Source organism: Benincasa hispida, chromosome 11 (assembly GCF_027475165.1).
Source record: "Benincasa hispida cultivar pf3 chromosome 11, pf3_genome.v1.1, whole genome shotgun sequence".
In the NCBI taxonomy this organism is placed as follows: domain Eukaryota; kingdom Viridiplantae; phylum Streptophyta; class Magnoliopsida; order Cucurbitales; family Cucurbitaceae; genus Benincasa; species Benincasa hispida.
The window spans coordinates 19,525,466-19,540,688 of NC_143488.1; the positions used below are offsets into that span (position 1 = coordinate 19,525,466).

Genomic DNA, 15,223 nt, shown 5'->3' on the forward strand with positions numbered 1-15,223 from the left:
AATTAAGTTTATAAACACTACATCCACTTTCAAATTTAATCATTTGTTTCTACTTTTTACCAATGGTTTAAAAAATCAAGCTAAATTTCGAGGAAAAAAAAGTTTTTAAAGACTTGTTTTTGTTTTTGAAATTTAGCTAAAAATTCAACCATTGTACTTAAGAAAGATGAAAAATTATGGTAAAAAATGGAAGAAAATAGACTTAATTTTTAAAAACAAAATGGTTACCAACCCTAAAATAAAATAATTAAGAAGTGACTAATGAGATAGGATGCAACATTGTCGTTGTCCAGGGAAATGAACACCAACAATTGAGACAGATAAAAAATAAACATGGATTCATCAGCTTTGCAATCTGCTGAATACCACCACCAAATCTAGGCAAGCTCGGAGGTTGACGATGGCCTCTCTTTTCTTTTACGTGCTACGGCCGAATCATGCAGTCGATTATAACTGCCTACACTCCCACATGACCCTTGAGCCTCGATGTTTTCAGAAACACCTGGCCTGGTAACACACAACCATGTTCGTTCTAATTCAGAGTCACTTGATTCAATTGGAACATGCCAAGATCCTGTTTCTGATTCCTGAAACGAAGGCAGGGATAATTAGAGGGTGATTTCATAAGGTTACCGTCTTTTTGTTTCCAGTTTTCAAACACATGTATGTGAAATAAAACTATTTCCTGTTTCTCATTTCTCAATTTTAAGAAACATTCGAGAAATTGATAATCATTTTAAGTATGATTGGCAGTATGTTTAGCAACAAGTTCTACAAGAACTAATTCTTAGAGTTCAGATTGGCTAAGGGTAGAAAATATTCCCAAAATAGTCATTCCAAGGATGACTGACAGTTTGTTTTGCAGCATATTTTACAAGAACTATTTCTTAGATATTTGATTGGGTCAGCCTATAAAGATTAAGTTCTACATGAACAAGGAAATCATATTTGCTTATGAACTTGTAAACTTTGAAGAACTTCAATTCCCAGCTGTTAAAAACAAACTATCGTGAGAACAAACTGAAGACAACTCTTAGGTGGACAAATATTTCCAGTAGCCTTTTTGTCCTGAGAGAAAAAAGAAAAAAAACCTCAAACAGCCAGCAACCCCGTCTGTTTCTAGGCTTTCTACTGATTTTCCTTGCCGCGTATTAATATTCCGTAAACATTTTTGAAATCTTAGTCAATGTTGAAAACAAACTATTTCTAATAATTTTCAGCTGAAACTAAAAGTTCAAAATGACGAGTAAAATCGTGTGTAAATTATAAAAAGACAAGAAGATGAGGAAGCAGAAGGTACCTGAATTACAACAGAGTAAAGGGGTGGCATCTCAAGTCTCAGTTGACCCTTAACGAAAGTGTAACGAATCTGCAAAAACATGATACAACAATGCATGTGAACATACAAATTTCAACAAGTAGTTAAAACTTAAACTATCTACCGACTAAGGTTTATGCAGATAACACATACTTGATGTTTCTCCTTCCACCTAAGAAATAAGTCGCTTCCCAAAAGTTCAAAAATGTGATCTCGCATTTCATCATTTGTGACAAGCAAGCACTTCAATTTCACAGCGGCATAAAGCCAATACCTAAATATGGTAAAAAAAAATATGATTACAACAGTTTGGATGCTGTTAGGCCTCCGGTTGTGTATCAATATCAATGGAGGAATAAGGGGTAGGATGGGAAATGTTATATAATAGGGAGGTAAGGGTGAGCGGGACGACGGGAATGAGAGGAGAGGGAGATATATAAACTGTGGGAAGTAGTTCAGGAAGGGGGGAGGAAAAATAGAGTGAGGGAAACTTCTTGAGAATGAGAAGCTGGTCTGGATTGATCGCCTGTGATCAATTCCTGAGTCTATTCATCTTGATTTGATTTTCTTTTGGAATAAAAGAATTCGATACCTATCATTTTGGTATCAGAGCTCTTCACCCTGGGGAAGCTGTCGAAAATGGCTCAACGACGTCTTGAAGAGAGAATTAAGGCGAGTAAAGCAAACATTAATGGAATACGAGTTGAGATTCATAAATTGCCGAAAATCGAGGAAGTGATGAATTCATTGGCAAAGAGTATTGAGCGGCTTACTACGCAAGCTGACATTTATCAACGAAATTCAGAGGAGTTAAAGAAAATGATAATGAGTCCGTTGACGAAAGTGGCTCAAACAAGATCGAATTCGATTATTAACACGGAGATGGAGGGAACTGGCGGAAACAAGAAGTCGAAGGAAGGAGTTGGTGAAGCATCTACGACTCTAAATGAACTCTTTTGTACAGGGACAGGAGAAATCGGAATTGAAAGGAACAAATTCAAGAAAGTCAAAATGCCGATATTCAACGGAACTGATCCAGATGCACAAGTTGAGGAAGCAGAGAAGTTGACGGTTGCAGTCATTAGTTTCGAAGTCGTACCATTGGATTGATATCGTGCAAAGGAAGAACGGGAGCCTTTTTCTGATTAGAAGACGTTGAAGATGAAGCTTCTTCAGCGATTTCACTCTCCGCAGCAAGGAACGGTATGATAGACCTCCTATATTTAGAAAATATGACCGAAGAATCAACAAGAAAAATAGGAAGGGGGGTACAAATGTAAATGAGGAAGAAGAAGGGAATAAAGGTAGTTAGGGAGAATGAAATGGTAGGGACCACTTGTGAGGAATCTGTTATTTTTGTTACAAAATTAGTATAAAGCAAGGAGAGGGGAAGGAGGGATAGGCATAGAAGATTTTGATCTAAATTCAGCTTGCGAGCTTGTAAGGAGGAGGTCTCGGCTTCCTAGGCTAATTTGAACCAAAACAATAAATACATAACCCAGTTTCTATCAATTTGGTATCAGAGTCATTCCTTCTTGGGAAGGGTATGGTGAAGAAGATGGAGGCAAGAATTTCAGCAGTCGAAGAGCAACTTACCCTACTACAGGTAGGGATGGAAAATCGAATGGACCAACGATTCATGGAGATGCAGCAAGTCACCGAAAACATTATGGCAGCCAAGATCGAAGCCCTGGGAGAAACACTTGAGCAGAAAATGATACGACCATTGGAGGTTTGGTCGAAGAAGTCGGAAGCAATCGGGGAAGGTGAATCGGGTTCATCCGAGCGGACAATGACGGATATAGGGAAACAACCAGCAAAGGAAGGTGTCGGGGAGAGGAGAGAAGTGTCGTTGTTTGATATGAGGCTGAGAAAGTTAGAAATTTCAATCTTCAAAGGGGAAGCCGGGGAAGACCCATTGGGCTGGTTTCATAGGGTTGAGAGGTATTTCGTGGTAAACCGCTTATCGGAGAAGGAAAAGATTGAAGCAGCAATACTGTGTTTGGAAGGGGAAGCTTTGGAATGGCACCAATGGGAAGAACAAAGGACACCGATGGATACTTGGGCGAAGTTCAAAGAACAGCTTCTGCTACATTTTCTGTTGGTTAAAGAAGATGATCGGCGAGCCGAGTTACTCACACTGAAGCAGGATGCATACCGACGGCGGTTCAAGCAACTATCGGGGCTGTTGAAAGATCTTTTAGACAAAAGTTGGAGAGTAAGTTCATCAGTGGGCTGAAAGAAGATATCCAAATCGAGATGAGGATGTTTAAGCTAGTTGAGCTTAAGGAGAAGATGAGGATGGCCCAGATCATCGAAGATACGGAGGAAGCCCGAAGGAAGAAATGGGGCAGAGGCGGCCCAAGCCCATCGAAATCAACTGGGTCCAGGGCAGCAACAGCGGGCCTCAATACCACCATGGGTCAAACCGGCCACAGCCCGAACAATCACACGCAACCGGCAGCCCGAACAATTTTTCTCAACCCAACCCGCAACAGAGGTACGTCTTCTAACTCGGTCACACAGAAGGATGTAAATGGGAGGTCGTTCACGGCCGGTGCATTCAAACGACTATCTGACAGCGAAATGCAGAACCGGAGGGACAAGGGGCTGTGCTACCGCTGTGACAAGAAGTACACTCCGGGTCATCGTTGCAAGAAAAGGGAATTGAGCATCTTGCTGCACCATGATGAGGAAGGGGACGAGGTGACGGTCGACACAGGGAAGAATCGAGTGAAATCGATATGACAGTGCCCACGACTCTGGAATCCATGGTGGTCGAGACCACTGAGCACGAAGCGGCAGAACTTGCCCTCAACTCATTGGCAGGAATTGACTCGCCCCGAACAATTAAAGTCAAAGGGGCAATCGGAGATAGGGATGTGGTTGTTCTCATCAATAGTGGGGCATCCCACAATTTCATTGATAAGGAGCTGGTAACGACTCTTGAATTGCCACAAACGCCCACGACAAGCTACGATATCATGTTGGGAACGGGAAGCTCAGCCCGGACAACCGACATCAGTAAAGGGGTAAAACTTAACCTCCCTAACCTTGCAATATTAATGATTTCTTCCTTTTGCCTCTGGGCAGCGCCGATGTGGTATTAAGAGTTCAATGGCTGATGACGTTGGGAATGCGATTGGAGCACATCGGAGATTGGCAGGAGCACTTGAAGGGAGACCGTAGTTTAATGAAGGCACAAATATCTCTCAAATCAATGATGAAATTAGTCAGGGAAGAAGGCCAGGGCATCTTGCTCGAATTGGGCATCTTGCTCGAATTGAACTCTCTGCTTACCGTAGCAGGGGAGGAAAGACCCCGAACAGAGGAAGGAAATGACCCTGAAATCCGGGAGGTTCTGAAGAAGTACCAGTCGATATTCCAAGCAATAGTAGGATTGCCTCCAGTACGACACCATGAGCACCATATTGAGCTGAAGCCAGGAGCTAGGCCGGTGAACGTCAGACCATATCGATACCCTCCATTCCAAAAAGATGAGATCGAGAGGTTGGTAGAAGAGATGCTCACCGCCGGAATTATCCAACCAAGCACAAGCCCGTTCTCCAGTCCTGTGTTATTAGTGAAAAAGAAGGATGGGAGTTGGCGATTTTGTGTAGACTACAGAGCCCTGAACCAAGCAACGGTACCTGATAACTTCCCCATCCCAATGGTCGATGAACTCCTTGATGAATTAGCCGGGGCACAAATCTTCTCCAAAATCGATCTAAAATTAGGCAACCATCAAATTCGAGTGGTACCCTCAGATGTTCACAAGAGGACATTCCGCACCCATGAAGACCACTACGAGTTGTTAGTCATGCCGTTTGGATTGAGGAACGCTCCATCAACATTCCAATCGGTAATGAACGAACTCTTACGCCCATACTTACGAAAATTTGTATTGGTGTTCTTCGATGATATCCTAATTTACAGTTCTTCATTATGTGATCATGTGCGCCATTTGTCCTTGGTGTTGCAAGCATTGGAAGACAATTAGTTTATGGCCAACCTCAAGAAATGCACATTCGCGGCCAATCAGATTGACTACTTGGGCCATATAATATCAGCTGAAGGGGTGGCTGTTGATCCGTCGAAGGTTGAAGCTATGTTACACTGGCCCACCCCGACCACTGTGAAACAATTAAGGGGGTTCTTGGGGCTGACCAGGTACTACCGCAAGTTTGTAGCTCACTACGGCTCCATTGCGTTTCCACTGACACAGCAACTCAAGAAGGAGAAGTTTCTATAGAATGAGGAAGCGCAGGCGGCTTTCGAAACTTTGAAGCAACAAATGGCACAACTCCTTGTCCTAAAGCTCCCTGATTTCAACCAAGTATTCATAGTGGAAACGGACGCATCAGGGGTAGGGGTTAGAGCGGTATTAATGCAAGAAGGGCGACCAGTAGCTTACTTCAGTAGAGCTCTCCCACCAACGCATCACCTCAAGGCCGCATATGAACGAGAGTAATCGCCATAGTCATGGCAGTGAAAAAATGGATACCATACCTTTTGGGGCGAAAGTTCATCGTGCGAACCGATCAAAAAAGCCTAAAATTCTTGTTGGAACAACGCATCATTGCGGGAGAGTATCAGAAATGGGTGGGCAAGCTGATCGGATATGATTTTGACATCGAATACAAGAGAGGACTGGAGAATTCAACTGCCGATACCCTGTCTAGACTACCTTCCACTATGGAAATAGCTATGTTAAGTGTGATCAATTCACTCAATCCAGCAGTGTTTATTAGTCAAGTCGAGCAAGAACCAGAGTTGCAAGGCATTCGAGAAAGTATTCGAACAAGACAGTCGCACCCACAAGGTTATTCATTTAAAGGGAACCTTTTGTTGTACAAGCAACGAATTATATTGCCACCCCAATCCCCAACCATACCCTTGCTGCTACAAGAGTTCCACAACAATCCGATCGGAGGACACAATGGGGTAGTTAAGATGTACCAACGGCTGAAGAAACAATTTTTCTGGAAAGGCATGGAGGCACGGGTAAGAGCCTTCGTGGGAGATTGTTCGGTTTGTCAATAAGCCAAGTATTTATCACTAGCACCCACCGGATTGCTACACCCGCTGCCTATACTAGAACTGACTTGGGAGGATATCAGTATGGATTTCATCGTTGGCTTGCCAAAATCTGAGGGGTATGATTCCATTTTGGTAGGGGTAGATCGCTTGTCTAAATATGCACATTTCCTTACCCTCTGCCATCCATACACCGCAACAACCGTAGCTGGGGTATTCCTTCGAGAGATTGTACGATTACATGGAGTTCCCCAAAGCATAGTATCAGATAGAGACAAGATATTCACTAGCCTATTCTGGGAAGAGCTATTCAAACTAATGGGAACCCAGCTAAAGAGGAGCACATCATTCCATCCTCAAACGGATGGGCAAACAGAAGTAGTCAATAGAGGATTAGAAGCATATCTCCGCTGTTTCACCATGGAAACACCATCATAGTGGTCTAAATGGTTGGCGTGGGCTGAGTATAACTACAACACATCATATCATACAGCAATCAAGAAAACACCCTATGAAGTGGTATACGGCCGACCAGCTCCCCCACTAGTCTGTTATGAGCATGGGAACACAATAGGAGAAGTGGATGTGTTATTGAAAAATAGAGATGAAATGCTCAAGCAATTGAAGAGTACATTATAGGCAACCCAATAGCGAATGAAGGCATTAGCAGATTCTAAACAACGGGAGGTGAACTTTGAAGTCTCGGATTGGGTATACATCAAACTCAAACCATACCGCCAAAGCTCTCTACTAGTGCACAAACATCCAAAGTTGGCACCACGCTTCATTGGCCCTTTTCAAATCATCCAAAGGATCGGACCGGTAGCATACAAGCTAGACCTTCCCCCCGATATAAGCATACACCCTGTACTTCATGTTTCACAATTGGGGAAGGCCGTAGGCACTCTATTGCCGAGAATCACTACACCACCAGCTTGGCAATTAGAAGAGCAACACAAGCTCAAACCAATGGCAGTCTTGGGAATCCGGAAGATCGGCACCACCATATTATCACCTACCGATCTTGAAGTACTCATCCAATGGGAAGGCCTACCAATCAAAGATGCAACATGGGAAGGAGGAGCAACATTTGAACAATTTCCAAACTTTCACCTTGAGGACAAGGTGGTATTTTGGGGGGAGGGTAATGATAGACCTCCTATATTTAGAAAATATGAAAGAAGAATCAACAAGAAAAATAGGAAGGGGGGTACAAATGTAAATGAGGAAGAAGAAGGGAATAAAGATAGTTAGGGAGAATGAAATGGTAGGGACCACTTGTGAGGAATCTGTTATTTTTGTTACAAAATTAGTATAAAGCAAGGAGAGGGGAAGGAGGGATAGGCATAGAAGATTTTGATCTAAATTCAGCTTGCGAGCTTGTAAGGAGGAGGTCTCGGCTTCCTAGGCTAATTTGAGCCAGAATAGTAAATACATAACTGAGTTTCTATCACGGTATGTAGTCAATTTCTCGCGATTAGACACGAAAACACTGTTGAGGAATATATCAATTTGTTTGATAAACTCGTGGTGTTGTTGCTGCATTTAACGTATGAAGTGTTGGAAAATACTTTTATGAATGGGTTAGTACCTTGGGTTAGGGCCAAGGTTGAGTGTTGGGAGCCGATTGGGCTAGTGAATATGATGAAGGTGGCCCAACGAGTAGAAAATAGAGAATTAATTCGATCTAAGGCCTTTTCAAAGGAAAACGAAAAGTCGAATATGAAACATAGAAGTCCAAATTCGTTAGTTAGCCCTAAATCGACGAACTCAACTTCGATGGGGAGACGAAAAAGGGATCTAACGTGATTCTGATGAGAACGATCATTCTCCGTGGAGTATCGCCAACTGACAGTCAGCGGGAAGGAGCTTTTAAACAGTTGTCTAATGCTGAATTTAAAACAAAGAGGGAGAAAGGGCTATGTTTTCATTGCGACAAGCGATATTTTGCGAGACATCGATGTAAGGTGAAAGATCGGCAAGAACTTCACTTCCTAGTTATACGAGAAAATATGGAGGATTTAGAGGTTTATGAGGATGTGACAGAGAATTTCGAAGCTGTTGAATTATAGGCTGTAGCAGTTGAAGAAATTGTCGAATTGTCCATGAACTCGGTGGTTGGGCACACTGATCCAGGGACTATGAAAATCAAGGAAAAGATAGCTGAACGGGAAGTTGTGGTGCTCATTGACTGTGGAGCAACATACAACTTTATCGCTCTACGTTTAGTAAAGGTGTTGCGATTGGTAAAGGAAGAAACAGCCAATTATGGTGTTGTTATGGGAACTAGCACAGTCGTAAGAGGAAAAGGAATTTGTAAGGGAGTTCAGTTACAGCTGCGAGGGTTGAGACTTAAAGAAGACTTTTTGCCGTTAGAATTGGGAGGGGTGGATGTCATATTGAGGAAGAAATCATTACACGTGTTAGGAGTAATTGAAGTGGACTGGAGAACTCTAACGATGAAGTTTGAGCAATCGAGTAAGAAGGTGGTCTTGAAGGGGGATCCAAGTCCAAAGAAATTGCAAGTGAACTTGAAGTGAATGATGAAGACATGGATGGAAGGAGACCAGGGATTTATGGTGGAATGTCGTACGCTGCAAGGATTTGATACATGGGAAGAACTTTATGGAGTGAAAATTGTGTTCGATCCAACTAAAGCATTGACCACAGTCCTTCTGAAGTATGATGATGTGTTTCAGTCGCTGGAGGAGTTGCCTCCTAAAAGGGGAATAGATCATCATATACATGTGAAGGATGTAACAGACCCCGTGAATATGAGGCCATACAAATACGCGCATCAAAACAGAGATGTAGAAGATGGTAGCAGACATGTTGGCCTTGGGAATTATCCGACCAAGTGCAAGTCCATATTCCAATCTGGTATTATTAGTGAAGAAAGATGGAAGTTGGAGGTTTTGTGTTGATTACAGGGCACTGAATAATGTGACAATTCTTGAATAATTTCCAATACCAACGATTGAGGAATTATTCAATGAGTTAAGTGGTGTTGTCTAGTTTTCGAAAATAGACTTAAGGTCGAGTTACCACCAGATCAAAATGCACCCAGATGATGTTGAAAAGACAGCATTTCGTACATATGAAGGGCATTACGAATTTTTAGTGATGCCTTTTGGGCTAATGAATGCACCTTATACTTTTCAAGCATTAATGAACAAGGTGTTCAAGCCTTATATGTGCAGGTTTGTGCTGGTGTTCTTTGATGATATTTTAGTCTATAGCAAGGATTTGGAGGAGCATGTGCAACATTCGGAAACCATTTTATCTGTATTACGAAAGAATGAGTTGTATGCTAATCAACAAAAATGTCAATTCATGAGGGGAAGGTGGAGTATCCGGGGCATGTAATTTCAGGAGAGGAGGTGGAAGCTGATCCATAAAAGATTTGAGCAATCTTGGAGTGGCCAATACCGACATGTATACGTGAAGTTCGAAGTTTTTCAGAGATGACTGGATATTTAGGAGATTTGTGCAGAATTATGGAAGTCTAGCTGCAGACTTATCAGTGGACAGAGAAGACTCAGTTGGCCTTTGACAAGTTGAAAACGGCCATAGTAACGTTACCTATTTTGATGTTGCCCGATTTTAGCAAGCCGCTTGAAATTGAAACTAATGCTTCTGGATACGGACTTGGGGCAGTGCTGATGCAATAACGTCGGCCTATAGCTTATTTTGGTCATACATTATCAGATAGAGATCATGGTAAGCCTGTGTATGAGAGGGAGCTAATGGTTGTGGTTATGGCAGTCCAACGTTGGAGGCCTTATTTGCTTGGGCAGAAGTTTGTAGTCAAGAAGGATCAGAAGGCTCTCAAGTTCTTGTTGGAGCCAAGTTCTTGTTGGAGCAGAGAATAATACAACCCTAACATCAAAGATGGATCTCCAAATTGCTTGGTTATGACTTTGAGGTTGTTTATCGACAGGGAGTGGAGAATAAGGCTACTGATACTTTGTCAAGTAGACCCGAAGGAATTCAGCTAGCTACTCTAACAGTGCCTACATTGTTAGACGTGGATGTTATTAAAGAAGAAGTTCAACAAGATCCGAAGTTAAAGAAAGTGATACAGAAATTAATGAATGATGAGGAGAGTGTGTCATATTTCTCTAAGTCGGGGGTTTTTGAAGTACAAGAATCGATTGGTTCTTTCAAAGAAGTTTGTGCTATTGCCCACGATTTTGCATACTTACCATGACTCAGTATTTGGGGAACATTTGAGGTTTTTACGTACGTAGAAGAGGTTGGTTGGTGAGTTGTGTTGGTAAGGAATAAAGAAAGATGTGAAAAAGTATGTGGAGGAGTGTGCAGTTTGTCAACGGAATAAAACCTTACATTATCACCTGCTAGTTTGTTGTTGCCTCTGGGAATTCTTGACGCCATATGGAAGACATTTTGATGGATTTTATTGAAGGCTTGCCAAAATCACAAGGATATGATGGCATCTTCGTGGTGGTGGATAGATTGTCGAAATATAGTCATTTTCTGGCCCTTAAACATCCTTTTACGTCAAAGATAGTGGCTGAAGAGTTTGTGAGATAAGTGGTGCAACTTCATGGTTTTCCCAAGTCGATAGTCTCTAATAGGTATAAGGTATTTTTGAGTCATTTTTGGCAAGAGTTGTTTCGTTTGGCAAGGGCTCAATTAAAATGAGTACAGCCTATCATCCTCAATCTGATGGATAGACGGAAGTTGTGAACAAGAGTGTTGAGTCATACTTGCGATGTTTTTGTGGTGAACGACCTACACAGTGGTATAAGTGGCTTCATTGGGCTGAGTATTGGTATAATACAACGTACCATAGTTCACTGGGGGTTACTCCCTTCCAAGCTGTTTACGGTCGATTACCTCCAACGCTGATTGCTTATGGAGAACAAGCTACTTCTAATTCAAGTTTGGATCAACAATTACATGAAAGGGATGTGACTTTGAACATGTTGAAGGAACATTTGCGTGTTGCACAGGAGAGAATGAAGAAGTATGCTGACCGGAAAAGGAGAGATGTTGAACTTGAGGTCGGCGATTTTGTTTATTTGAAACTACGACCCTATAGACAAACGTTCATAGTTATCTCCAAAAACTTTTGGTCCTTATCGAGTGTTAGCACAAGTGGGACGGTTAGCGTATCGTTTGGAGTTGCCGGAGGGATCTGCCATTCATCTAGTGTTTCACGTGTCACATCTCAAAAAAGCTTTGGGACCTCAGAAGGTAGTGCAACTGGTATTTCCAATTTTTCTAAGAAGTTTGTGTGGGAGACTGAGCCACAGGAGGTGTTGGGATATCATAAGAATCCAGCTACAAGTGCTTGGGAGGTTCTCATTGGGTGGAAGGGATTGCCAGAGCATGATGAAACTTGGGAGTTGATTGCAAATTTTCAACAACAGCTTCCTGCGTTTCATCTTGAGGACAAGGTGGTTTTGGAGGGGGAAAAGTAACGTTAGGCCTACGGTTGTGATCAATATCAACGGAGGAATAAGGGGACTAGGGGTAGGATGGAAAATGTTATGTAATAGGGAGGTAAGGATGAGTGGGGACCACAAGAATGAAAGGAGAGAGAGATATATAAGCTATGGGAAGTAGTTTAGGAAGGAGGGAGGAAAAATAGAGTGAGGGAAACTTCTCGAGAGTGAGAAGTTGGTCTGGATTGATCGCTTGTGATCAATTCTCGAGTCTGCCTATCTTGATTTGATTTTCTTTTGGAATAAAAGAATTCGATACCTATCAGATGCATTGAGCAGACATGATCACCAAGCTTCTAGAAAACACAAACTAGTTGAATCCAAAAGTTCAACTCTCAAACAGAGGACTAATATTTTAAATGAATTTTAGAATTATTAGTCAAGGGCATACCAATCGTCATTTGAGCCAATGGGGGTTGTATAAAGAGCACCTTTGTTTATCCATTCCTCAACAACTCTTCTACTTGAAGAATTTTCCAATAGAGCCTTGGTGCGTTTATTGTGCCAGAAAACTAATGGCCATTTCCCTCCGCTCATCTTACATAGTTCTTTGACAACGGCCTCAACCTGCTCTATTGAAATCAAGAGAACAAACGCATAATGAATAATGTTTCTTATGGGAAAGGCTAGCCATGCCATGCACTATTCTGCAAAATAAACAAAGGACCAAAATATACTTTACAACCTGAGGAAGATTAAATCCAGAATCTGCAAAATTCTGTTGGTAGAGGCCAATATTTGCTCCATCGACAATAGCATCACAATGATTATGTACTTCTAACCATTCCTTGAATAAAACAAAATAACATGCAAGGCAAAAAGGAAATCAGTTAAAAAAAAAGAGGTTAAGAGAACAAGTAACCACCAAGACAACATAAAAAACACAGACTTAAACATCCACACATACGAAGTAAAAAACAAAAGACAACAGGGCAAAACTCAAAATCTCGATGGTTCCATAAAAATGTTCCTACACCTCCATTCGTTAATAGCCACATTTTACTCCCTCTAAGAGGTTAAAGAGAAAAAGTTCTGCTTCAAACAAAGGAAACATAAGGATCAAGGGATGGGATGATATCTCTACCATAAGGACATATTAAGTACCATATCTTGGCAACCATTGCATTTGAAATAGACAAGTAGAAGTTAGCTAACCTGAAAGCTTATAAAATTTGGTTGAGTCTCCCTTTCAATGGCGAGTGCAGCCAAAGATTGAGCGAAACTCTCTGTCTCAGCACAACTAATATCGACACAGACCAACTGCTGAGTACAACAGCAACATTTGCCACTGGAATCAACATTTGTTCTTTTCACTGTCCAACTTCCTTTCCCAATCCACCCCTTTCCATGCCAACCCCCTCCATTACTTAAAATTGCCTCTCTAATCAGACTCACATCCCAAGTCGATTCACCAAAATTGGAGGCCTTTTCACTACAAAACCAATCCTCAATAGCCTTTGCAGTGGACTCACTAACACACTTCACAGAACGTCTCAGTTTGTGCAAATACTCATATACTCTATCCCCTTTCCCTGTCTCTGAACTCGCTTTCAGAAGCGCACAAATCTGAGGTTCCTCTAACCCCACTTCAGCAGATACCATGTGTTGTTCCACCTCATAAGCCTTGTCCACCTCCAAATTCTCACAAAAACAAAACAATGCGGGATCATAAGTGCGCAACCTGGGTGTAACTTTATATTTCCCAATTGTTTTCACCAATTCAAATGCACAATCGCCATCCCCTTTTGCTGCGGCGAGTCTTGCGACGGCGGTGATTGTAGCCTCGTTAGGAATAACACCAATGGATTGCAAGTGATTATATACGCGAAACCCAAAACTTACTGCAGATTCTTTCAATGACGGGTCTGAAATCGCAGTAGAACAGAGGTAGAGGAGTGTATTGAAGTGTTGTTGATTGAATTGCAACTTCTCTGAAACTGCAGCTTCACAGAGAGTTATGGCCGAAAGTAAATCTTTCCTCCTCGAACAGTTAGTGAGGTCTAAGTGGAACTTGACTTCAGGTGATTGGTTCTTGGACTTCTTTCTTGCTTTGGGAGAGCCAGTGGAATCCATTGGAGGAGGGTCTGTAGAAAAACTCAGGAAAAAAAATCCACTAACTGCGGGAATTTTGTGGCACTTTGATACTGTTTGACTGCTCAATAGTTGAAATGACCCAATAGCAACCAAATGTTCCAACTGAGTTCAAATAAAACAAGCAAGATCAAAAGTAAAGAAAATATATACAAGGCCTATCCTAGTTTACATTATGATCCTTTTTCTTGCAACTTCTCGCAATTCCAACATCAAACTACAATCACAAAAACACAAGTTCAATGTCATATTATACTAAAGAGATGTTCCAAATGACCATACATAAAGCAAACTAGATCAAAAGACAATGTCAAAGCATGTCCCAATTTTACATTCAATTTTTTTTCTTTCTTGCAACTCCTTACAATTCCAAAATCGCTTAACCAACCACAAATACAAGTTCAAAGTCATTCATATACATACACAAACATATACAAATCTTTTTCTCGTTCCTCTGGCAATTCCAAAATCAATCTACCAACTATAAAACAAAGTTCAAAGCATTTTATAGCAAAGAGGTGTTCCAAGTAACTTCAAACATAGCACATAAGATAAAAAAAAATAAAATGAAGACAAATCCCCATTTTACATTATGTTATTTTTTTATTCGCAATCCTTACAAGGCCAAAATCAAAGGGAAGAACGAAGGAGAAGAAAAAACGGTGCTCGGCTTAAGTTACCGAGGAAGAACGCACTTAAGAGTTCATCGTGGTGCGTGCTGCGAGGAAGAGGTTTCGCGATTGCCGCCGGATTTGGTTCGTCGTGTTCGTCACAGGGTGTTTTCCGCCGTTGCCTCAGTCGCCTGGGTGTTTGCCGCTGTCAACGCAGTTGCCTGGGAGTTCGCCGTCGTCACCTCAGTCGCTGAAAGCAGTCGAAGGAGTCGCCTCTCGCTTGAAGGCTGACTGGTCGGAAGAAACTTTTTGGAAAATTGTCAAAATAACCTTTTTAAGTTTTCACATTATAAAACTCATTCTCTTTTTCAAAATTCGTTAGAATAGTTTCTCTTAGTTCATCTCGTCCGAGAATGGGTATTTAGTTAAAAAAAATAATTTTTTTCTAATTTATTGATTTTTTAGTTTTTTTCGGTACATCTCACCAGACTATACAAAGATTAGTATTTTACACAATATAAATAACAACAATAGTTAGGAAAAGAGATAAAGATAGATTATCAAGTCGTGGGTTGTAATTTCTTACTCCTTCTGACTCTGTAGATGACTGCTTCGTAAGATTGTACTAAAGGTAAAGTTTCCCCTTTGTTTTTCAAAAGAAATCTTGAGCTTTCACTCAAGATTTCACGAGAGCT

General features: G+C 41.4%; 1 protein-coding gene across 2 annotated transcripts; it reads right to left on the reverse strand.

Annotated features, from left to right (window-relative positions):
- Positions 1-206: 206 nt before the first annotated feature.
- LOC120091303 (proteinaceous RNase P 2-like) lies at positions 207-14,855 on the reverse strand. 2 transcript variants are annotated; one of them, XM_039049278.2, is made up of 7 exons: positions 14,598-14,855; positions 12,982-14,022; positions 12,512-12,613; positions 12,218-12,393; positions 1,472-1,592; positions 1,301-1,369; positions 207-587 (listed from the first exon to the last, which is right to left on the reverse strand). In XM_039049278.2, exons 2-7 carry the CDS (start codon positions 13,897-13,899, stop codon positions 378-380), a joined length of 1,596 nt encoding a protein of 531 aa, XP_038905206.1. In that variant the 5' UTR covers positions 13,900-14,022; positions 14,598-14,855; the 3' UTR covers positions 207-377. The 2 variants fall into 2 exon arrangements, with proteins under 2 accessions (XP_038905206.1, XP_038905205.1); XM_039049277.2 differs by having other exon boundaries at positions 14,613-14,850.
- Positions 14,856-15,223: the final 368 nt, after the last annotated feature.